The following is a 25,291-nucleotide window of genomic DNA, read 5'->3' as shown; positions in this document are numbered from 1 at the left end:
TTGGAAACCCATCCAGCTACTAAACAGACAAATGCCTTTTCTGCTTCAGCATCTTTTTCAAGTTGTAATGCATTATGCAGAACAATAATATTGGGTAGCACAATAATGCACAGACAAAGAATAGTAAAAACACAGTTTTGGATACACGAGGCCTAAGAAAATTTTCAAACTTTATTAATTACTTTACTAATCATTGTGACCAGATAGTTAGAATACATTACATAGACTGAACAAACTCAAGGCAGAACTTATCGGTCCCTAGGATGTTCTTTCTTCATTCGTCTTCTATGATATCTGAAAGTTAGATAGCAAATGTTTTTAGAGAATGCAAAGAAGACGACACAATGAACACTGAATACTTTAAACTGACATGTTTATTATGTTTGCTTAAAAGACATTCCCACCATTGTGGCTCCCCGCTCCTCCTGTCCCCATTGAACTTATCTGTATTTGCTTTCAACCATCTGATGCCCACAGGTACTGGCGTAGAGGTCTGTACCCCTGAAAACTCTGTACACAGCCCCTGAAGCTGTGTAAAAGAATTACCTGTGCAATAGCTCCTGGTCTTTGGAAAGCACTCTCATGTGATAGCACTGACCAAGGAGAGTCTCTTCTTACTTCCAGGACAAAGTTAAAGACCCTCATTAGCCAACTGTCCCCATGACTGCATAGAATAAGCTTCTGCACAGCTTACGGATTTGTGTAGCGGTAACCGTGTGGCAGCAGATGATTGAAAGCAAATACAGATAAGTGCAGTGGGGATGGGAGGAACGGAGAGGCTGTTAAGAAGGATTTAACTTTTTTTTTTCCCCGGATACAAAAGTAGATATACCCTTTAATCATTCGATATTTTAATAAATGACAAAATCGCTTGCACAGAAGTCTTTTCAGAAGGATACTGAGGAGTAACCAGCTTAAAGGCCTTTGAAATATGCCAAATGCAGCTTGTTTTCAGATGCATCTTGTTTGCATTTGAGATCAGCTTGCAATACTTATGAAATATGTGTGCATTCTTAGTAAAGTGTATAGAGCGAGAAACTGTTCTGACGTGAACAAAAGTCCATTAATACAGGCACTATCAAATTTGAAATTCAATGTAGCCATAAAGCTGGCTTTTTGTTTTCTTTTTCTGTTTTTTTGTTACAAATTACCAAGTAAACGCAAGGATAATTGTATTATATTCAATTTTAATTAATATCTTACATTTTAACTAATATGAATTTATCGTTGGTCATTGTTGGCACCTTTAGTGCAAGAAAGGTCAAGAAAAATGCAGTATTCAGAATCAAACTATCTCTTACTTAAACACATTGCTAATAGTATTAGCAAAATTTACATTTGGTGCACATCTAGCAGACATGATACAGGAGATGGTCAGACACTACAGACACGATACAGGAGATGGTCAGACACGATACAGGAGATGGTTAGACACGATACAGGAGATGGTCAGAGACTGCAGACACGATACAAGATATCAATCCAGCCTCCCCAGTGCCCGGATCAGACAGAGCAGCGATCTCCATGTGTCACGGAGCTGGGTTTGAATTGCCCAGGCTGCAGTAACAATGTCCCGCCTCCTGCGATTAGGTCACACTGATTCAATGTCCCACCATTAGATCAGTGAGCGGTCTATCACTGGACATTGTTTCTGCGGCCCGGGCAATTCAAATCTAGCTCAGTGACACACTGAGATCACCGCTCGGTGAGGGAAGGAAGGAAGGAAGGAAGGAGACGTGACAAGATTACATCCCTGCAATGGGCAGCACCCGGGTTGCAGACCCCGCCCCCTTTTTGGCCTCCATTATCATCTTTTAATTTCGGTGCATCCCTAGTTAGGAGGTTACAATTTAACATGTTGGGATAGTCTAATATAAAGTGTTTTTTTAATAGTTGAGTGTTTATAGACATGTCTTTGAAAATCTGCTTGTTCCTTGGTTTAGTTTTAAAAAGGCCACTATAAATTCTGTCTTTATTGTACTATATAGAATGTAAATATGGTCACCTTTTACTAAGGCAGAAAAGAAAAATGTTATTGGTTGCAGTAGTGCCAAAATAAAATATTTGGATCAGCGTTTTAATCATATGATGCTAACCTACAGTAATTTAAATTTGGTCCTATTTAGGTCTTAAAAGCGGAGGTCTGCCCATCCCTGAAAAAATTCAAAGCCAGCATCTACACATACTGCAGATGCTGACTTTTAATAATAAGAGGACACTTGCCTGTCCTAGAGTCCAGTGATGTTTCCATCAGCTGTCGGGTGCTGCCGATGCCATTGCAGGTAGGGGAACCCGGCAGTGTAGCCTTACGGAACCCTACTGTGCATGAGCGAGACTCCGCTCCTCTCTCCTACTGGCCCGGCAGCGGGAAAAGGAGGAGGGAGCCGAGCTGCTAGTGTAATTCGCAGCGGTGAGATCTCCCAAAAGTGGGGACAGGATACCCGTCAAAGACAGGTATCTGCTCCCCCCCGAAAAGGTGCCAAATGTGGCACCAGAGGGAGGAGACAAAAGAGCAGAAGTTCCACTTTTGGTGGAACTCCGCTTTAATAAAATACAAAAAAGAAGAGAACAGAAAGACAAAAAGGAACCGGTTACACTTCTGCGCTAAACAAAAAAAAACGTATACACATTTCCGTACATATAAACCAAAAGCAGGGCAAAGAAAAGCAACCAAATACTTATCACAAACAATGTGGGAAACATGAATGTGTTAACTAAAAGAGGACATTGTAGGGAAGAATGCCTGTGTGTCCCATGAGCTATGTAAAAGTCAAATTCCCAGTCAAAGAGGCCTCATGTGATGAGCAAAAACACTAAATTAGATATTTGAGAGAAATGGAAAGTAGTATTTTTCTTGTTCATACATCACGGGACACAGAGCCTTTGATAATTACTTAGTGGGTTACATAGTCAGGTGATTGGACACTGGCAAAAACCCCAATTACAAGAGGAGTTCCTCCCCTATATAACCACTCCCACATGGAGTACCTCAGTTTCTAAGGTGGTTGGTCACGTTAAAGATGTGCTAAAAAGAAAGCTCTGATGGTCCCTGCGGGGGCCTAGGAGCTATACAACCGGATCCATGCCTCGGGCCAATACGCCTAAGATGGATGGTACGCGGGCTTTGTGAAAAAAAAAAACAAGGGAAGGAGGGGGACATGGTTGTGGGGGCAATGTGCTCAGCACAGTGGAGTACTTGGAGTACCTAGGCTGGGTCCTCAATCCAGAAAAATCCTCCTTACAGCCCCTAAAAAGGTTGGAGTAGTTGGGTATGGTCATAGACACAATCCAAAACAGAGTATTTTTACCCAGGTCAAAAGCCAAAGCCATAAAGGATTTTGTCCAGGTAGTCATAGCAAGGAAAAATCCTTCGATTTGACGATGAATGATACTATTAGGGAAAATGTTGGCCTCATTTGAGGTTGTTCCTTATGCCCAGTTTCACGCAAGGCCCTAACAGAGCAGCATTCCCTCAGCCTGGAACAAAAGAGTTCAAGCCTTGGATCTTCCAATGTGCCTATCACCATGGGTACGCCAGAGCCTCAATTGGTGGTTTCTGACCAAAAATCTACTAAAAGAAAAATCCTTTGTCCCAGTTACTTGGAAAATCGTAACCGCAGATGCCAGCCTAATAGGCTGGGGAGCGGTTCTGGAATAAGCTTCCACTCAGGGAAGATGGTCCAGAGCCGAAGGATTCTTGCCCATCAACAATCTGGAGATGCAGGCAATTCGTCTAGCCCTCAGGGTATGGACTTACAGGTTTAAAGGTTGCCCTGTCCGGATACAGTCAGACAATCCTATGGCAGTGGCCTATGTCAATCACCAAGGAGGCACCAGGAGTCTGGATGCTCAAAAAGGAGAGTCACATTTTTTCTTGGGCAGAAAGGCATGTTCCTTGCCTGTCTGCGGTTTTTATTCCAGGGGTAGAAAATTGGCAGGGGGGACTTCCTAAGCCGCCAGCAGCTGTGTCCAGGAGAATGGTCTCTACACCCCAACATTTTTTCAGGCCATATGTTGGAAATGGGGTACCCCGGATGTGGACCCTTTGGCTTCCAGGTTCAACAGAAAACTGGACAGCTTTGTGTCAAAAGCAAAGGATACACTAGCACAAGGGTCAGATGCCTTAACGATTCCATGGTATCAGTACTCTTATCTATGCATTCCCTCCAGCTCCGCTTCTCCCGCGATTCCTTCGGAGGGTCAAAAGGGAAGGTCAGCCAGTAATTCTGGTGGCCCCAGCTTGGTCCACATAATCTTGGCATGTGGAGATCGTAAAGATGGCAGAAGGAAGACCTTGGGTTCTTCCGCTACGCCCAGATCTACTCTCACAGGGTCCAATATTCCATCCTGCCTTAAGAAGTCTGAATTTGACGGTTTGGCTGTTGAGACCCACATTCTGAAGAGCCGTGGACTTTCGAGGCCAGTCCTATCCACTCTGGTTAATGCTAGGAAACCGGCCTCCAGGCTCATCTACTACAGAATCTGGGAAGCATATGTTTCCTGGTGTGAATCCAGGGGGTGGCATCCTAGAAAATATGCCATTAGCAGGATTCTTGCTTTTCTACAATTAAGCGTTGAAATGAAGCTGGCCTTGAGCACAATCAAGGGCCAGATCTCGGCCTTGTCTGTATTCTTTCAAAGGCCGCTTGCCTCATTCCCTGATCCGGGCCTTTGTTCAGGGGGCACTGCATTTGAATCCGCCAGTTAAGCCTCCTGTGTGCCCACGGAATTTAAATTTGGTCTTGTCTGTTTTACAGGAACAACCTTTCGAACCATTGTACCATGCTTCTTTAGTTCTTTTGACAAAGAAATCGTTTTTTCAGGTAGCAATATCCTCAGTTAGGAGGGTATCAGAATTAGCAGCTCTTTCTTGTATAGAGCCATATTTGGTTATTCACAAAGGCAGGGTGGTATTGCATCCTAACCCCAATTTTTTGTCTAAAGTGGTTTCAGGATTCCATCTGAATCAAGATGTGATCCTATTGTCTTTTTTCAGATCTGCAGTCAGCGGAGTTGTTACACTCTCTAGATGTTGTAAGAGCAGTCAAAATCTATCTGCAGGCAATGGCTCAGATACGAAAGACCGATTGTCTATTTATTTTGCCAGAAGCCCCCAAAAAGGGCCAGGCAGCATTAAAAATCCACAGGTTATTGTTCAGGCTTCTGTTGTAAAGAAGAAAGTTCCTCCTTTCCAGGTAGGCCTCCATGGCTCAGATCAGCAAGGCTGCAACTTGGTCTTCAGTCCATACATTCACTAGATTCTACCAAGTGGATGTGAGGGCATGAGGATGCCGCCTTCGGGCGCAGTATGCTGCAGGCAGTGGTATAAGACCTCATGTTCGTTGGCAGCGTTTGTTTTCTGATCTGTGTCTCCCTCCCCTCAAATTTGGGCATTGCTCTGGGACATCACACTAAGTTATTATCAAAGACTGTGTCCCATGATATATAAACAAGAAAATAGGATTTTTTTAAAAACAGCTTACATGTAAAATCCTTTTCTTGGGAATACATCACGGGACACAGAACTACTGCCCCTCTTTGGGATTATACATGAGGATACTTGCTTTGCTACAAAACTGAGGTACTCTCCATGTGGGAGGGGTTATATAGGGGAGGAACTCATCTTGTAATTAGGGTTGCCAGTGTCCAATCACCTGATGATGACTATCTAACCCACTAAGTAATTATCAAAGGCTCTGTGTCCCGTGATGTATTCCCAAGAAAAGGATTTTACAGGTAAGCCATTTTTAAAAAATCCTATTATTTTGTTTGTGGCTTTTGGTCATATAAACAGAAAAGTAGAAAATGCCATGGTTTTAACTTACTGTCCCACAGGGTACCATCGGTGCTTGGTGGTATAGAACATTTTACTGAGTTCTTCCATAGTCGGTCCCCGTTTTGAACTTGTATCAATCAGTCTGGTTTTTAGAACCTGATCATGATTTTCCTCATGGTTCTCTATTGGGTCTCGTCTAGGAAGAGGCTGGACAAAACAGTAGTTAAAAATTCAGTGAGATCAGAGTTCCTAGACATGCAGCTTTATAGAAATCCTTATACCCTAAAGTGCAACACAGAAAACATGGTTATTTTAAAGTGCAACTAAAGGATCCTGTAGGACAGTCTAAATAAAGCCCAGTTACTAATAAACAAGCCTCCAAGCAAACAAAAAAATAAATACATTTTTACCTTTTCTAAATAAGGCGGGTTGAAAAGAAAAATTACTTAATTCCCCCATCCCCCTTGAGTGAGAGTGGGGTAACCTCTCCGGTGAGCTATTGTATTCTAAACAGCAGGGAGACTTTCCCGACATTAGAATATACTGATCAGCGTTAAAGGGTAGATTGACTTTTGTACAGCCTCCCTGCCAACACATGGATCATTTTTTTCGTGCAGTCCCTACTGAACCAGACACATTTTGCTTCACATTTGGCTGGCTTTAGCCAAATCCTTCTTTATCTGTGTCTCACACACTGCTTCCAAGAATCTGCAGCTCATTGTGGGAGAGTTGCAGCAACAAAGGCTGTGCTAGAAAGCAATGGCAATGAGTTTCAGCAACAGAAGCTGTGCTAGAAGGCAATGGGAAGGACTAGGTATGACCAGGTGCTAACTGATCAGACTAATGCCAATGATTAGCCGTGACAATCCCAATAGACCTCCCTCCTGCAATCTTTTCTCATCTCAGGAACTGTGCAGCATCAGTGTTACTCCATCAAAGGAAGCTGAATTATTACCAGTGGACTTTACTGGCAAGCTTAACAGATATTTGTGAGATTACTAGAAAACAAGCCATTTATTTTTATTTTTTTAACTACTTAAGGACCGCCTCATGTACATATACGTCGGTACTTTGAAGAGGGATATCTCGGTAACGGCAGCAGCTGCCGCCACAACCGAGATGTCCCTCTTTACAGGAGGCGGTCCTGTGTGCGATAACGGTGGTCTCTGCCACAAGATCACCATTATCGGCGGCAGGAGAGGTGCCACCCCCCTCCCGCCGCTCACCGGAGCCGTCAGTAGCAGGGGAGGCGATCGGGTCCTATCGATGGCTGGGTATGGCGATGAGTCTAAGATGACCCCCCACTCATCTCTATACCATAAGAGGGCGGAAGTGAGGTCAAAATGTCACTTCTGCCCATACCTCTTAAAAAGGTAAATTTTTTTTCAATGTCATTTTTCCAAATTACTTTTTTTTTTTATTGCATTTAAGTCCAAATATGAGATCTGAGGACTTTTTGACCCCAGATCTCATATTTAAGAGGACCTGTCATGCTTTTTTCTATTACAAGGGATGTTTACATTCTTTGTAATAGGAATAAAAGTGATCCATTTATTTATTTTTTAAAGTGTAAAAATAAATAAAATCAAGTAAAATAAATAAGAAAAACAAAACAAAATAAAAACCTTTAAAACCCCCCTGTCCCGACGAGCTCGCGCACAGAAACGAACGCATACGTGTGTAGCGCCCGCATATGAAAATGGCGGTCAAACCACTGGTCCTTAAGTGGTTAAATGGGAGGCCAGAGTTCTACTTTAACCGCTTGGTGACCAGCTGACATTATACCATGGCAGGTCGGCACGATCCCGCGAGCAGTCTTAGTTATACGCTGGCTCGAGATAGCAGGTGCGCGCAAGCACCAGCTGCACGGTGGGGGTGCCGATGCTCATGGCTAACACTAGCGATGACCGCCAGCCACGAGCAATCGCAAGCACGAGAGACAGAACATGGAAATGTGTGTGTGTAAACACACAAATCTGTGTTTTGTTCTGAGAGGAATGACAGATCGTGTGTTCCTATTAGCTAGGAACCATGATCTGTCACTTCCTCTCTTCAGTCCCCTTCAGTTAGAATCACCTCCCAGGGAACACAGTTAACCCCTTGACATTTTTACAGTAATTAATGTATTTTTATAGCACTGATCGATGTATAAATGGCAATGGTCCCAAAAAATTTGTCATTACTAGTGTAAAAAAAAGATAAATAAATAAAAATGCTATAAACCTATCCCCTATTTTGTAGACACTATAACCTTTGCGCGAACCAATCAATATACGCTTATTGCGTTTTTTGTTTTTTACAAAAAATATGTAGAAGAATACATACATACCGGCTTAAATAGAGGAAAAAAAAAAAAAGAAGGGGGATATTTACCCAAAATTTTTTTGTTTTTCAAAACTGTCGCTTTTTTGTTTATAGCGCAAAAAATAAAAACCACAGAGGCGATCAAATACCACGAAAGCTCTATTTGTGGGAAAAAAGGACTTCAATTTTGTTTGAGTGAAACTTCGCATGACCGCGCAATTGTCAGTTAAAGCGGCGCAGTGCCGAATCGCAAAAAATGGCCTGGTCATTCTGCAGCCAAATCTTCTGGGGCTGAAGTGGTTAAAGAAGAAAATTATGACCATGCTACTGAAAGCCTTTAGTGGATGTTTGTAAATGTGGATTTTGTTAGAAAGAGCATTTTGGACAAACTATATGTATTTTATGTATAAAGTCCTAAGGAAAAAACTCCATGCTGGTATGATCATTTCTGTACTTAGGTCAGCAACTGTAGACTTGTGCTTTGTATACACGATGAGATAATCAGACAAACGCAAACGATCGTCTGTTTTTTTTTGCATGCTAGTCTCATATCAAAAATGAAGAATTTGGAAGCGACAGCTGTAATTTTCCTTCTTTGGGGATAAAGGTTATTCATAAATTAATAAAACAGCACCCCTGTCAGTGTTCAGTGGGTTGTCTCATCCCTGTAATGGATACATAGCAAGACAGCTTCTTTTGAAAAAACACACTTACTGGCTAGATCACCAGATGAACATAGAAGAAAGCAAGCCTGAAAAGAATACAAATGCAGCCATAACAACTAAGAATTGGTAAGCAGCAACATAATAAGACCCCTTTCACACTGGGGCTGTGTGTGCAATAGTTGCGCTTTACCGCTGTTATAGCGCCGCTTTTAACCTCTACTAGCGGCCGAAGAAAGGGTTAATAGCGCCCACGTTGCAGCGCTGACGAAGTGCTTTGTAGGCGCTTCTGCAAAGCTGCCCATTCATTTCAATGGGCAGGAGCGGTGTATGCACTGTTCCCACACCACCCCAAACATGCTGCTTGCAGGACTTTTTCCTGTCCTGCAAGCGCACCACCCAGTGTGAAAGCACTCAGGCTTACACACTTGGGTGGCTTGAGAGGCTCTTTACAAGCGTTACTTTTAGCTCTAAAACGCCTGAAAAAAGTGCCCCAGTGTGAAAGGGGTCTAAATGTTTGCTTTTGAGTTTAATGCTGCTTTAAGGAAGCAGAATTTACTAAATGAGGTAGCAGATGAATTATACTTACTTTTTACTAGTATTAGTTTAGACTAGACTTTCTCAACCTTCTTACTCCAGAGGAACCATTGAAATAACTTTCAAGTCCCAGGGAACCCCTGCTTAAATAAATCCATTGGTGGTCAATGAAGAAAAAATGCCTCTTATATTGGTAGTCAGTATTACCACCTTACGCTGGTTCATGGCTGATCTAGACTAAATGTGTCTGAGGCTGGGTTCACACTTATGCGAATTGGATGCAGGGTTTCTCCGCATCCAATTTGCATGAGAGGAGCATGTGACCGACTCTCAGTTGAGCGAGTTCACACATCTCCGGGGGTTCCGAGAAAGGCACAGCAGAAGGTTCCTGTGTCTTTGGCTCCATTTCAGGTCCAAATTCAGATGCAAAAATTCTGACCTGAAACAGTAAACGGGGACACATCAGACCCCCTGCTGCGAGACGCTCTGCCCATAGTGTGAACCCAGCCTAAATGTTCCAAATGTAAGAAATAAAAAGTGTGCAGCGCCTCCAAGTAACTGCAGCAGCACAAAATAGTTATATAATTATTATGGACAATGATATACTGTATAGTCAGTGTCTGAAAGTTACTATTAAAGTCATATGGGTTTTGGCTTCTAGTTATATAATACATAGTTAGTAAGGCTGAATAAAGACACCAGTCCATCCAGTTCAACCTGAGTGAGTGTCTACAATTGTCCCTATCCCTGTACATTGCACTCACACATCGGTCCCTACCCTCAAGGAGCCTACAATCCAAAAGGTCCCCACTCATATACTAGGGCCAATTTTGGACAGAAGCCAATTGACCTACCTGCATGTCTTTGGAGTGTGGGAGGAAACCCACGCAGGCAAATGGAGAACATGCAAAGTATTGCATAGTACGTGCAGACACAGATAAGCTGATTGGATGAACCCAACATTTCCGGCTAGATGTCCTCCTTCAGGGGTGTTTTAACATCCAGAACCCGGTGTCTATTGAAAGAATAATAGGATTTTTAAAACAGTTTTGTAGCCATGCAATCAAAGTGGATAAGAAGAAGGGACCTCTGTGTCCCCTGATGTACATCAAAGAAAAAGATTTTACAGGTAAGCTGTTTTAAAAATCCTATTTTCTTTTCTTACATCAGGGGGCTCAGAGCCACAGTAATAACTATGTGGGATGACCACAGACCACAAAAAAAAAAAAAAAAACAGGAGGCCAGAGGACTCATACTGCAACCTGCAGTTTATGCTGTGCCCAAGTGCAATATCCTCATGACGTTTAATATCGATTTTGAAAAAAATAAAAAAAATAAAAAAAATCAATAAAAAAAAATAAATAAATAAAAAAATCGCATAAACGTCTGAACCCGAAGACCAAGTTGCGGTCTTACAGATCTGAGCCACAGAGGCCTGATGATGCACCACCCAAGAGGCACTAATCGCCCTGGATGAATGTGCTCTTAATCTGAGAAGGAAGAATTTTTCTCTTTAAGCTGAAGCTTGAACAATCACTTGACAAATCCATTTGGAAAATAGTGGATCTTGACACTGCCTGTCCATATCTTGGACCCTCCAGCAATACAAACAACCTGCGTTTTGCGAACCTGAGCGGTCGCCTTTAAATAGATTCTGATCGCTCTTACTACATCAAGAGAATGTAGGGTTTTCTCTTCCCCAGATTAAGGCTTCTGGGGAGAAAGAAGAAAGAATATCTTGGTTTAAATGAAAACCTGTTACCACTTCTGGTAAGAATTCAGGATGAGGACATAGAACCACCTCATCCTTATACATGATGAAATATGGCTCTTACAAGACAGAGCTGCTAGTTCCGATACTCTTCTAGCAGACGAAATGGCAAGCAAAAAAGATCATCTTTCTTGTCAAAGAACCAGGAGAATTTCTTGTAAGGTTCAAACGGCCGATTTAACAAAGCCGATAAGACCAAATCTTAAATCCTAAGGATTTAGAGGTGCCCTGACAGGGGGAATAAACTGTGCCACCCCCTGAATAAGCTAAGCACCAAGAGTGGGAAGCAAGAGGCCATAGGAAAAGACAACAACATGGCCTGGATCTGGCTTTTAATAAAAGTCAAGGCCAGCTTCATTTCAGATCCCATATGCAGGAATCAGGAATCCTGCCTATTGACATACTTCCTGGGGTGCCAACCCCTGGATCCATACCAAGAAACCTATGCCTTCCAGATTCTATAGTAAGTGATTCTGGAAGCCAGCTTCCTGGGCTTAGTCAAAGTAGACACTACTGAAGGAGATCACCCACGATTTTTTATAGAGTGGGGTTCAACAGTCAAACCTGTTAAAGTGGTTGTAAACCCTTACAAACCACTTTGACCTACAGGTACGCCTAGATTAAGGCTTACCTGTAGGTCCAAGAAATATCTCCTAAACCTATACGGTTTAGGAGATATTTGCCCGAAGACAGGCACCGCTGTCTACGGCGCATGCGCCGTAGACAGCGGCGCGCAAGCGCACTGAGCGCGGCATTTCCAACAACAGAGCTGCCGCGCATGTCGGCTCCCGTGCGCATGCGCGACGTCATCGCGGCTTCACCGAATGACAGCGGCGGAGCTGCGAGACCCCACCAAGAAGATGGACGCTCCAGACTACAGGGGACAGCGGTGACTTCGCTGGCTCCTGTGTCAGGTAAGTGACACATAATGGACTACTATGCGATGCATAGTAGTCCATTATGCTTTGCCTTTGCAGGGAATGAAAGAGGAAGTAAACTCATCAGGGTTTACTTCCCCTTTAAACTCCTTGTCCGTAAAGTAGGATGAAATACTGGACCTTGTGCAAGAAGGTCTGGCTATAATGGCAGAGTCCAAAGGACTCCTACTGCCATCTTTATGATCTTGATAAATCAAGATCTTCTGGGACCCGGCTGGGGCCACCAGAATCACCTCCTTCTGTTACTGCTTAATCCTGCGGAGAAGGTGCGGAAGTAGCAGAGCTGGAGGAAATTCATAGATCAGTGAAAACTGATCCCCTGGGAAGACTAATGCATCTGTTTCGCTTCCTAGCGGACCCCTTGTTTGACATAAAGTTGTCGACCTTATTAATGAATCTGGACGCGAATAGGTCCATGTCCGGAGTACCCCATCTGACATATTGCTAAGAAGATGTCGGGGTGAAGAGGTTCTCCCCGAAATAATTGTTGGCGTCTCAAGAAGTACGCCTGAAATATTAAAATTGCCGATAGGCAAGGAGTGTTGTATTCTGCCAAATCTAGAATATTATTCACCTAGTTTTTGGCCTGCACGACTTCTCATGCCTCCCCTGGTGATCAACGTAAGCCACCGCCATGGCTCTGTCAGACTGAATCCTGTCAGGACAGTCCCGTAATCTGACCGCCAAGATTCTATGGCTAGATGTACTGCCTGAAAAGTCCAAAAAAATTGATAGGCAAGGTCCTCTAACCTGGACCATCCCCCTGGACAGAACCTTCTTCCAGGCTGCTCCCCAGCCTAGAAGGCTGGCATCTGTTAACACCTTGCTGGATAAAGATTTTCCCTGCCTATGTCGGGAGCCAAGCGTATTGGAAACAAACAAGGCCCGAATCCTCTTTATTCCAGACCGACATGATGGTGTCTTGAAGCAGTCTTTGAATAAAACCACGCATAAGGGACGGCCCTGAAGGAGGCCACCATTTCCCCTAAAAATCTCCTGCAGCCGAATGAAGGAATTTTCCTTTATCCTACAATCGAACTGATTTACGACTGGGGTAAGAATACTTTCTTCTGTATAGTCTATAACCAGCCGCCAGGTAACCTCCTGGATGGTTTTAAGGAGAATCTTCCTAGGCTAAGAATCCAACCTAGAGATTTCAGATATCTACAGCTGAGATCAGACTCTGGTTTTAGACCTGAGACTGAATGATCTATTAAATAATAGGCTAGGACCATTATGCCTTGAGCACTTATATTAGCTATAGGTGGTGCCAGAATCTTTCAGAACACTCGTAGTGCTGTGGTTAAGCCGAATGGCAGTGCCACGATTGATAAAATAATTTTATATTTCAAATCGCAGAGATTTCTGGTAAGCGAGAAACTATGGCACATGGAGATATGCAACTCCCCTCCTTGCAGGATGGACAGAGCCGATCGAATTATGAAAGGATCGGATGTTCAAGTGCCGATTCAGATCTCCGAGATCTAGAATGAGTCTTACCTCTCTGTTTGGCTCTGGGACCTTAAAAGGTTTGAGCCAAAAAAAAAAAAACCTGTTCCACAAAGGGAATCTCTGATATCACCGACTGGAATAACAGCTGATCCAGAGGCCAGAAAGAGAGACTTCTTTTCTTTCCCTTTTTTTTTTTCCTTGAACCTTAGGGACATTCTTTGAGGGGACGAACACTCTTGCATAAAGACTGCCGCATCAGCAGCCCCAAAGACCCCAAAGGCAGCACCCAAACAGGACCCGAACCCCAGACCCTCAGATCGAAAGCCGACTGGGCCATCCAGGCTTTTGAAACTCTATATGTAACCTGGTGCTGCCCCTGGGAATTAAGGCATAGGTGAGGCTGCACGATTAAAGGAGAACTGTCTGAACCTCCTTTTACTAGTAAAGAGAGCTTTACCCCTTTTGGATGTACTTATTCAATCTAAATAGTCGTACCCCAGAAAGGGACACAGACTGGCTAAGGGTTTTCACCTGGTGCTTCGGCTGATTAATATTTCAGCCACAGACCTCTGCAAAAATGCACTAGTTAAGCCACAGGGCTTAAACAATCGAGTCCTTCATAGCATCTGTGAGACACAGTGCGTCAAATACACCAGCCCCTTGCCAGGCCTGCTGATCAGGTAGAACTTTCAGGTATCTCACACCTGTTCCTTAACCCCTTAGAGTCCATCTTCCAATGCATTGACGTGACTCAAAACGTGCTCCACCAAGTAGACGTTAAAGGGTAAATGGACTGAGTTACTCCAATTGCAGCGAGAACTGCAAAAGACATCTAGTCTTTGAAAGGAAAATCCAACCTTAACTTGCTGGATCCTTTAACATCAGTGCATTATCCACTGGACATGCGAGACTCTGCTCTGCTGATTACAGCATTAATAGCTGGAACCCCCCCCCCCATTTCTTTCATAGAAATGTTCCCATTCAGTATACATAGCTATGCATGAATAGGGAAATGAACCCTATTAGAGGCAAATACCTCCAAAAACTTTTATTGGCCTCACTACCCAAAAGTACTGGATCCCAGGGCCCAGCTTTAAAAGCAATTGCAAGCAAAATCTCCTGTCTTTGGATGACGAGGCCCGGGTACCTTTCATTTAGTCCATTACGGAGACATCAGAACGGATCCGGTCAGGATGGCTGGCTCTCATCAAAGGATTACTGCCTGTGGAGCTCAGTACAACACATCCTTACGCGTACCCAACACCTTAGACACTGGCGAAAAAAACTGAGGACTCCCAGTAATGGGAGGGGTTATATGGGGGAAATTCACGCCTTAAGGGGCGTGCCAGTATCCAGCACCCGATACACCGATATAACCCACATAGTTATTACTATGGCTCTGTGTCCCCTGACGTAAGAAAAGAAATACATACACATATCATTTAGTAAATGATTTGTGTAAACAAAGTCTGTCTTGTTTTGTATTTCTTAAGATAATAAAGAGTTGCGCAAAGGTATACAGATGGAAACAGCATAAAAAGCATACCAAGTAGTATAAATAATACTACTAAAAATATCCAAGGAATAATTTGGAAAAGGCTGCTTATGCGTAACCCCAGAACCACACGGATTCCACATGGATGGTCCGATATAATACACGGGTATAAATCAGGATTAAATGATCTCAAAAAAATAAAAATTGAATAAACTCTAATAGTATGGCAATGTAGCAAATGAATGCTCAAATATGTTATAAGTAAGGATATAAAATACCCAAAACAGACTCCATAGGAAAATACATACCAGTGTGGAGACAACATATCACAAATGTCACCGCACAAACATATATACACTGGATGTGCTGCCGTTCGAGGTGGATGGGGGAATATGTATATTCTTTCAATAGACACCGGGCTCTGGATGTTAAAACCCCCCGGAAGAAGGGCATCTACCTGGAAACATTGGGTTCATCCAATCAGCCTGTGTCTGCATGTACTATGCAATACTTTATTATTCGTGATCATTCATGTATTTTTTGTCGCCATTTGACTTGAGTTTTTCCATTCAATATATGTAATTTTCAATAAATTTGAGATTTTTGATAAAACTGTTTGTCCTTGGTCACTTTCAAATCCCACAAACTTATTTTGGAATGTGGTGACCAAGAACTTATTTTATGGATCTTAGAACTCTTTATTTTAAGAAAATAAATCATCAACTAACCTTATAGTATGATAGTACGAGGCCTTTGGATCTGGACTTTAAATAGAGTAGACTACTGCAGACAAAAGGCACATGACCGCTACAGAGGAACTGCTGTGAAAAACTGCACCACAACTTTACAAACATGGAAGTGTATAAACTTGTTTCTACCAGGGCTGGGGGTTCATTATCAACACTAATAAGGAGTTATATACATTAAAACAATATATAAAAAAAAAGATGAAAATAGTCATGATGTGTGTCAGTAGTGTCATGTCTTACTCTGGTATGTTCATATGGAATATCCACTGAAGGATGGTAGCAGACAATTGTTTTCCCATCAGAAGTCATGGCCAATTCCACTTTACTAAAAAGGTAAAATAAAAAACAAAAAACAAAAAAAACACACATATGAAAATGTTTAATCCTAAAACAACTAAAGTATAGTACTTTGAGCTTATGTTTAAAGTGGTTGATAAAGCCTATAATAATAAGGCTTACCTGTAGCTACCCTGGATGTCTCCTAAACGGTTTAGGACATATTCGCTGTATTTGCATGTGCCAATGTCATTGGCACATGCACACTGAAGCAACGGCACGTACCAGTTATACCATGCCGTTACCGGCGCGCATATATATATATATTTTTTTTTATTAGTAATGGCGGCGATCATCGATTTTTATTGTGACTGCTACATTATGGCAGACACATTGGACATTTTTGTGACCATTGTCATTTATACAGCTATCAGTGCTATTTAAATGCACTGATTCCTGTGTAAATGACACTGGCAGTGAAGGAGTTAACCACTAGGGGGCGGGGAGGGGTTAAGTGTGTGTTTTTTTTCTAACTGTAGGGGGCGTGGCTTGGCATCTGACGTCACTGATCGTCTTTCCCTATAACAGAGAACAGAAGATCAGTGACAGGCTCAGTAGGAAGCATGAGGAGAGGTTTGTTTACACAGACCTCTCCTCGTTCTTCAGCTCTGTGACCTGCACACCAGCGGCGATCGGGTCCGCTGGTCCCGCGGCCACGGAGCTCAGGACCAGCTGGGCAATTAAAGAGCCATGTACAGGTACATGATTGTGCCCAGCCATGTCATTCTGCCAACGTATATGTGCAGGAGGCGGTCCTTAAGCGGTTAAAACATGTTTTTGGTGCTCAGATGCAGTGAAGATCTGCTTTAAGAATACATACTTGAAACTCCATAGTTACTGGTCTTCCGTTTTTCAGCTACTTAAAAGCGGAGTTCCACCGTGTTTAAAAAAAAAAAAAAAAAAGTCAGCAGCTACAAATACTGTAGTTGCTGACTTTTAAAATATGGACACTTACCTGTCCAGCATGCCCATTGAACGGCTCCATCCGCAGTCCAGCCACACTGTTTAACAGGAAGAGAACAGCCGACTGCCATCATGCGGCTCGCAAACTGGAGCTCTGGCGTACATTCTGGTGCTGGCATTCCCCATGCACTGAGAAGCAGGCACAGCAGCCACAAGCCTATTCCCCTGGTGGATGTGCCACTCTGGGAACCAAGAAGACGCCACAGGAGCCATGCTCATGAGACCTAGGGGAACCAGTTCCAGGAAACATGTTAACCCCCCTGTCTAGAGGAAACACTAATATTGACATGGGGTTTGGAGGACCAATCTTTCATCTGGTGGGGGGTTAACATGTTTCCTGTCCTGGTAGGAGGAGCCCTAGGTCTCATGGGCTTTTCTGGAAGACACTTACAGAAAATTGTCCTGAGCAGGAAGGAGCGAAATTGCCTGGTATTGAAGTGGTTAAATAAAAATATTATACTTATCTGCTCTGTGCAGTGGTTTTGTACAGAGCAGCCCAGATCCCCATATTTGCAGGTCCCACACTAACACTCCTGGCTCCTCCCTACTGCCAGGTACCCACAGAGCAAGCAGCTTGCTCTGGGGGCACCCAAAAGCAGGAATGCTCCCAAGCCACGGCTCTGTGTCCATTTACACATGGAGCCGCAGGTCGACCCCTCCCCCTCTGACTCTTGATTGGCAGCAGTGGAAGCCAATGGCTCCCGCTGCTGCCAAAAGCCAATCAGGAGTGCAAGTCCCTGGAGAGGCAAGGCTTTCGTGGACAGCACTGGAGGCTCAAGTAAGTATTGAAACCTTCTGTGTGCAGCAGCTCCCCTCTTTACCTTCATGCATAGAATGCATGAAGGGAAAAAAAAAAAAAACTTTATGCCTTTACAACCACTTTAAAGTGATGGTGTTTGAAATTGTTGCATTTTTGCCTAAAAATTACCCTTGTGTACAGTGGTGGAGGCGCTTTACTTACAAAAGGTTTTTTAATCTTTCTGGTTTGCATTTCCCATTGAAGGCAGAGCTAATCATCCCTTAAGTAGTTGCCCTGGAAGGTTCTCAGAAATACTGTTAAGGGTGGGGGTTTTTTTTTTCTCCCCACTCAAACAGATATAACACAACAATTTTAAATGGTACATTTAGCAAACCAAAAGTTCACCGTTAAGAGTTTACATACAGTATAAGGACAGTTAGACAGCCTGTACAATTAAATTACATACCAGTTATAATCATCAGGAAGAGCTGAATAGGTTGATTTTGCACAGTGTAAACTTTGTCCTAGGAAGAGAAACATAATTTAGAGTTCGATATTCCATTGGTCATGGGACTATTTTAAGCAAAACCATTTCATGTATATAGACATCACATATCATAACTAATGGAAGTAGACCGGTGTGTTACCACATGTACTAAGCTACCATTTCATTGTAAATAAGGCACCACCAGGTACTTGCACATCCTTTCAGATTTCAGGTAGAATGTAAATCACCGATATGCAAATCAGAAATGGCAACCATGAAAGCTGGCCCCTGTCTGCATATCAGAATGGATGCTTCATAGTTAAAGGGGTTGTAAAGGTAAATGTTTTTTCACCTTAATGCATTCTATGCATTAAGGTGAAAAAACATCTGACACTGCCTGTGCCCCCAGCCCCCCCCCCCTCCCCGTTTTACTTACCTGACCCCTCGAAAATCCAGCGTTTGCCCCCGACATCCTCTTCACCACTCAGCCTGGCCGCTGATTGGCTGGAGTGGATGGAAAGCAGCACAGCCATTGGCTCGCGCTGCTGTTAATCACATTCACCGACGAGGAGAGCCGGGGGGCGGGGCCGTGTGATACGGCGAGCGGCTATAGCCACCGGCTGTATCACAGGAGCACGCCTGCAGGTGCTTCTCACCAAGCGAAGGAGCTCGCATGAATGTGAGAAGTACCTGCGGGAGGAAGCCGAAACAGCCGCCGATGGACCCAAGAAGAGCAGGTTCCAGGCCACTCTGTGCAAAACGAGCTGCACAGTGGAAGTAAGTTTAACATGTTTGTTATTTAACCACTTAAGCCCCGGACCAATTGTCAGCCTAAAGACCAGAGGTCTTTTTACAATTTCGCACTGCACTGCTTTAACTGGTAATTGCGCAGTCATGCAATGTTGTACCCAAACAAAATTTGCGTCCTTTTCTTCCCACAAATAGAGCTTTCTTTTGATGGTATTTTATCGCCTCTGCGATTTTAATTTTTTACGATATAAAAGGAAAAAGACTGAAAATTTTGAAAAAAAAAAAAAAATATATATATATATATATATATATATATATATATATATTCTACTTTTTGTTATAAGAAACATCAAATAAACTATTTTAGTCATACATTTAGGCCAAAATTTATTCAGCCACATGTCTTTAGCAAAAGAAATGTAAATAAGCATATATTTATTGGTTTGCACAAAAGTTATAGCGTCTACAAACTAGAGTACATTTTCTGGAATTTACACAGCTTTTAATTTGACTGCCCATCTCATTTCTTGAGGTGCTAAAATGGCAGGGCAGTACAACCCCCCCCCCCCCACAAATGACCCCATTTTGTAAAGTAGACACCCCAAGGAAATTGCTGAGGGGCATGTTGAGCCCATTGAATATTTTTTTTTGTCTCAAGTGATTGAATAATGGCACAAAAAAAAAAGTTTACAAAAAGTTGTCACTAAATGATATATTGCTCACACATGCCATAGTTATATGTGGAATTGCACCCCGAAATATATTCTGCTGCTTCTCCTGAGTACGGGGATACCACATACGTGGGACTTTTTGGGAGCCTAGCCGCGTACGGCACCCCGAAAACCAATCACTGTCTTCAGGATTTCTAAGGGTGCAAATTTTTGATTTCACTCCTCAATACCTATCACAGTTTCGAAGGCCATAAAATGCCAAATTAGCACAACCCCCCCCCCCCCCAAATGACCCCATTTTGGAAAGTAGACACCCCAAGCTATTTACTGAGAGGCATGTTGAGTCCATGAAATATTTTATATTTTGCCAAAAGTTGCGGGAATATTACAAACTTTTTTTTTTCTTTTTACACAAAGTCGTCACTAAATGATATATTGCTCACACATACTATGGGCATAAGTGAAATTACACCCCAAAATAAATTCTGCTGCTTCTCCTGAGTACGGGGATACCACATGTGGGGGACTTTTTGGGAGCCTAGCCACGTACGAGACCCCGAAAACCAAGCACCGCCTTCAGGATTTAAATACGAAAAAAAAACTGTTAGCGATCGCAGGGATCAGGCCTGACTCTGAATGCTGCAGTTATGTGTTTAGTAAAAGACAGTGATCGATCGATCGATACTGCACTTGGGTGGGCTGGGCGGAGGGGCAAAGCGCAGGTGCTAGTAGGTATCTAGGCTGATCCCGCTAACAATGCGTTTTTTTGGAACCCTAAACTGCTGGGGACGCTAGTATAGATCTGATCAGATCAGATATTGATCTGTTCAGATACTATACCACTATGGGAGGTGTATGCTTTGCACGTGGGTGTTAGCGGTACTGACACTAACCTAGCGCTGCCTGGGGCGACGCAGACCCTGACCCTAAAACCTAATTGATATCACCCACCGGGTGATCAGGGGGTTAAACCTTTATTGGGTAATAAATGGTGGGTGCCCTGATGCTATAAAAAGGAAACTAACTAACCAGAGTCACCTGTAACACTTATACGGTGATCACTGGTGAAAGGGTTAACTAGGGGCAATCAGGGGGTTAAAATCTATATTAGGTAGTATATGGGGGTCCCTGACGTTATATAAAAACCTGACAGGGAACCTAAATAACTAACTGGCTAACCAGCGTCACCAGTGACACTTATATGGTGATCGCTGGTGAAAGGGTTAACTCTAGGGGCAATCAGGGGTTAAAATCTTTATTAAGTAGTATATGGGGGTACCTAATGCTATAAAAACCTGGCGGTGAACCTAAAAAATAACTAGCTACCTAGCGGCACCAGTGACACTAATGCAGCGATCAGAAAAACGATCGCTTAGTGACGCAAAAGGGGGTGAAAGGGTTAACTCTAGGGGCAATCAGGGAGATAAACCTTTATTGGGGGGGTAGGGGGCTACCCGGGACCTAACACTAACTGCCCTGACAGTTTTTACTGTCACAACTGACACTAAATGCAGTGATCAGTAAATAAATGATCACTGCAATCAGTGACACTGTGACTGGGGGGGGGGGGGGTGATTTGTGTGCCTATGTGTACCTACGTGTCAGTGTAGTGATTGGTGCACTTATTATGTCCTCTCCTCGCAGTCCGGTCAAAAAGACCGCCGGGAGGAGGAGGAAGAAGAGGAAGAAGAAGTATTGGCGAGTACTTGAAAAAAGTATTGGTGCTGGCCAGGGAGAAGCGGCCAGTGCCCTCAGGTGTGCCGCAAGAGGCGGCCAGGGCCCGCAGGAAAGTCTCCTTTAGTAGTTATTTGTGGCACATGTGATATTTCTCTCAGCAAGATCCATAATAAAAGAATATAAAAAGACATGCAGCACAGAAAATGGGGTGAAATAGAGCAAAACTATTTCATTCCAAGGAACTGGCCTGAAGAATGTTTTCCCTCTACTGCCTTGAGTAAGACCACTATGTTCAGGGGCTGGAGGGCCACAGGTTGAGCACCTGGGCTCTACGTTATAGAATGTTGGAGGGCATGGATGCCAAAAGCAGAAAGGTCAGAGAGTGACAGCCTACCCTGACCTCCCAACAGAGAGATCATTGCTGTAGATGAAGGTCACACACTTCCTGCCATATGTCACCTCACCTCCGCCTAGCTCCGTGTTTCCTCTCCCCCATACAACAGGCAAGGAGCAGCGGACAGCCCGCACACCGAACAACAACCCCCGGCACCCGATCACTACAGCACCCGCCATGATGATGACAGGCGAAGGAAGCGGAAACCGTAACACAGTACTAAACTTCCGGGTCAAGCACCAAGGGTGTTCTGGCTGCAGAGTGGAGCTCCACGTTTGACAGGAAGCATGTGTCCTAAAAAAATAATAATAATAAAAAGAAAAAGTGGAGTGGAGGTCAAATGCTTCCTGTCAAACGTGGAGCTCCACTCTGCAGCCAGACCCCTCTCTCCTGTTGTACAAAGCTATTGTATATACAGCCGACTTATGTAATAAAAAAAAAAAAGACTTCAGCTGATATTAAAAAAGAAAACTTGTACAATGTCAGGCGGTGGATTTGTTTTTCTCTTTTTAATTGTGATCAGTTCCTGGAAAATTAGAAAAACAAGTGACAGCCTATACTGCACATCTCTCCCAACTTTTTGAGATGGGAATAAGGGACACAATCAGCAAAAGTATGCAGGCATAGGACACACCCATTGCCACACCCCTTTAAAGGAGAATTGCACAAAAAAAAAAAAAAAAAAGATTGGGTAAACCCATAAGTGCTTTTTTCTTTTTTTAACCACTACTATTCCTTTATATTGGCTTTTTGGAATTTACAAATGCAGCAATTTAGAAATCAATCCTGTTAGTGTTTTAGATCTGCATACTGAGTGTACAGCCACAATTCAAAAAGCTAATAAAATTGGACGGGGTCCCTTTAACAAGTCATGTCAAATCAAGTCAAGTCAGTCAATGTCAGTTATTTCTTTCTGTGTACACGATTAAAAAAAAAAAAGGAAAAAAAAGAAAATCATTTTGTTAATGGATTAGATCTGTATACTGAGTGTACAGCCACAATTCTAAAAGCTAATAAAATAACTCCCTTCTAGATTGTAAGCTCTAACGAGCAGGGCCCTCTAAACCCTCCTGTATTGAATTGTATTGTAAGTGTAATGCCTGCCCTCATGTTGTAAAGCTAAAACTACAACTGTTGGCGCCAGGAGTAGGGTTGCCACCTTTTCTTCAAGCCAAACCCGAACACTTTCACGGCGCACGGCAATTTTTTTGTACTACACTCTAATATGATTCGATTAATAAAAGAAATGTCAGTTAAAATATGAAACTAGCCTACCTTAAAATTGGACGCTGTCAGCCAGTAGGGCAGCGGACGGTATCAGTAGAGCAGCGGACGGTGTCAGTAGGGCAGCGGACGGTGTCAGTAGGGCAGCGGACTGTGTCAGTAGGGCAGTGTCAGTAGGGCAGAGAACGGTGTCAGGAGGACAGTGGACGGTGTCAGTAGGGCAGTGGACGGTGTCAGTAGGGCAGTGGACGGTGTCAGTAGGGCAGTGGACGGTGTCAGTAGGGCAGTGGACGGTGTCAGTAGGGCAGTGGACGGTGTCAGTAGGGCAGTGGACGGTGTCAGTAGAGCAGAGGACGGTGTCAGTAGAGCAGAGGACGGTGTCAGTAGAGCAGAGGACGGTGTCAGTAGGGCAGAGGACGGTGTCAGTAGGGCAGAGGACGGTGTCAGTAGGGCAGAGGACGGTGTCAGTAGGGCAGAGGACGGTGTCAGTAGGGCAGAGGACGGTGTCAGTAGGGCAGAGGACGGTGTCAGTAGGGCAGAGGACGGTGTCAGTAGGGCAGAGGACGGTGTCAGTAGGGCAGAGGACGGTGTCAGTAGGGCAGTGGACGGTGTCAGTAGGGCAGTGGACGGTGTCAGTAGGGCAGTGGACGGTGTCAGTAGGGCAGTGGACGGTGTCAGTAGGGCAGTGGACGGTGTCAGTAGGGCAGTGGACGGTGTCAGTAGGGCAGTGGACGGTGTCAGAAGGGCAGTGGATGTAGTCAGAAGGTAGTGGATGGTGTCAGTAGGGCCGTGGAAAGTAACAGATTATATATCAGACAGTACCTGTGCCCCCCCAATAGAGACCTCCATTACAGCGAGACAAAAAAAAACCTTACCTTCCAGGAGCCGCTGCAAAGATGTGTGTGAACCTGTTAGGGGGCGGAGTTTTAATACCATGCCTTCTCCTGCAAAAGCATCCCTGGTTGCTAGGACACCAGTCTAGTGGCCCTCCATTCACTGTCTCTGGCGGCATCGGTGCTGGCGGCTGGGTGGGAGAAAAAGAATGCACAGACAGTGCAGTGTGACCTGGCTGCAGGACATTAGCCCTGCTGGAGCAGGGGAAGAAGGGAGGAGGTGCGTGCTGTTTGGGAGTAGCTGACAGAGGAGCAGGGGGTAGCTGACAGAGGGGGGTAGGTGACAGAGGAAAGGGGACTGACAGAGGAGAGGGGACTGACAGAGGAGAGGGGACTGACAGAGGAGAGGGGACTGACAGAGGAGAGGGGACTGACAGAGGAGAGGGGACTGACAGAGGAGAGGGGACTGACAGAGGAGGGGGAGCTGACAGAGGAGGGGGAGCTGACAGAGAGGAGGGGGACCAACAGAGAGAAGGGGGGCTTAAAGAGAGGAGGGGGGCCGACAGAGAGGAGGGGAGCTGTCACGTACCTGGTTGGAGAGCCCAAATGTGCAGGGAGCGGCGCCTCGTAAGCCTCCGGCTCGAGAGCCCCTGGAGATGGAGACAGGGATTCAGGAGTCCGGAGGACACAAGTGCCAGGCCGGATAGCAGATAGCAGGCACAGCCGGAACAGGTAGTAGACTGGAACGGTAGGCACCACCAGCGCTGGGCGGGAACTGCTGGACAGCTGGCACAGGTGGACAGGCAGGAACCACCGAAGAAGTCAGTGCTGGACTTCAGGTAGGCAGGCAGGCGTGGTCAGAGGCGAGCCGGGTCGGCAACTATCAGGCAGCGGAGGTACAGAGGCAGAAGGCAGAAGCGTGGTCAATCAGGCAAAGGGTCGGAGGCAGGCGGCAAACAGGCAAGGTCAAGGAACAGGCCGGGTACTGTATCAGGAACACACACACAGGAGCAGGTAGCAGAAGTCTCAGGAACGCTGTAGACAGGACAGCACTGTGGAGCAGGAGCTGATCCCTTAAGTAGGCTGTTGGGCGCCAAGAACGGTCGCACGGTACGTTTGCGTACCCCCGCGGGTAACCGTGCTCCCGTTCGTGACCCCGCGTACCCGCGTACGCCCGTTCGGCTTGTCGCGCACCCGCGTGTGCCCGCTCGTGTCAACGCGCACCCGCGTGCGCCTGTTGGGGACTACATGCACTCGCGTGCGTTCGTTTGCGCCAACCCGCGTCCGAGGGCACCGACGATCCCCTTGCACAGGAAACCTGCGGGTAAGTCTCCTTGGTACGATCGGGATAGTGGAACGACCGTGACAGGAGCTGACAGAGAGGAGGGGAGCTGACAGAGAGGAGGGGGGCTGACAGAGAAGGAGGAGGGGGGCTGACAGAGGAGGGGAGCTGACAGAGAGGAGGGGAGCTGACAGAGAGGAGGGTGGCTGACAGAGAGGAGGGTGGCTGACAGAGAGGAGGGGAGCTGACAG

General features: G+C 44.7%; 1 protein-coding gene across 1 annotated transcript; it reads right to left on the bottom strand.

The window, feature by feature from the left end:
- Nucleotides 1-152: 152 nt before the first annotated feature.
- Nucleotides 153-21,929, bottom strand: MRPL42 (mitochondrial ribosomal protein L42). The gene is made up of 5 exons (XM_077470696.1): nt 21,772-21,929; nt 18,189-18,246; nt 15,925-16,009; nt 5,826-5,983; nt 153-294 (listed from the first exon to the last, which is right to left on the bottom strand). Exons 1-5 carry the CDS (start codon nt 21,878-21,880, stop codon nt 249-251), a joined length of 456 nt encoding a protein of 151 aa, XP_077326822.1. The 5' UTR covers nt 21,881-21,929; the 3' UTR covers nt 153-248.
- Between the last annotated feature and the right edge of the window lie 3,362 nt (nt 21,930-25,291).

The sequence above is a fragment of the Lithobates pipiens genome, unplaced genomic scaffold, assembly GCF_037356315.1.
Source record: "Lithobates pipiens isolate NorthernLeopardFrog02 unplaced genomic scaffold, aLitPip1_a1.2 Scaffold_8, whole genome shotgun sequence".
Taxonomy (NCBI): domain Eukaryota; kingdom Metazoa; phylum Chordata; class Amphibia; order Anura; family Ranidae; genus Lithobates; species Lithobates pipiens.
This window is presented reverse-complemented; position numbering and strand designations above follow the sequence as displayed.

Coding starts and splice junctions, on each gene's coding strand:
- MRPL42 (XM_077470696.1), bottom strand. CDS start 21,880: ATGGCGGGTGCTGTAGTGATCGGGTGCCGGGGGTTGTTGTTCGGTGTG. Junction 16,010..18,188: donor CTTCCTGATGATTATAACTG/GTATGTAATTTA, acceptor TTACCTTTTTAG/TAAAGTGGAATTGGCCATGA. Junction 5,984..15,924: donor TTCCATATGAACATACCAGA/GTAAGACATGAC, acceptor TGTTTTGTCCAG/CCTCTTCCTAGACGAGACCC.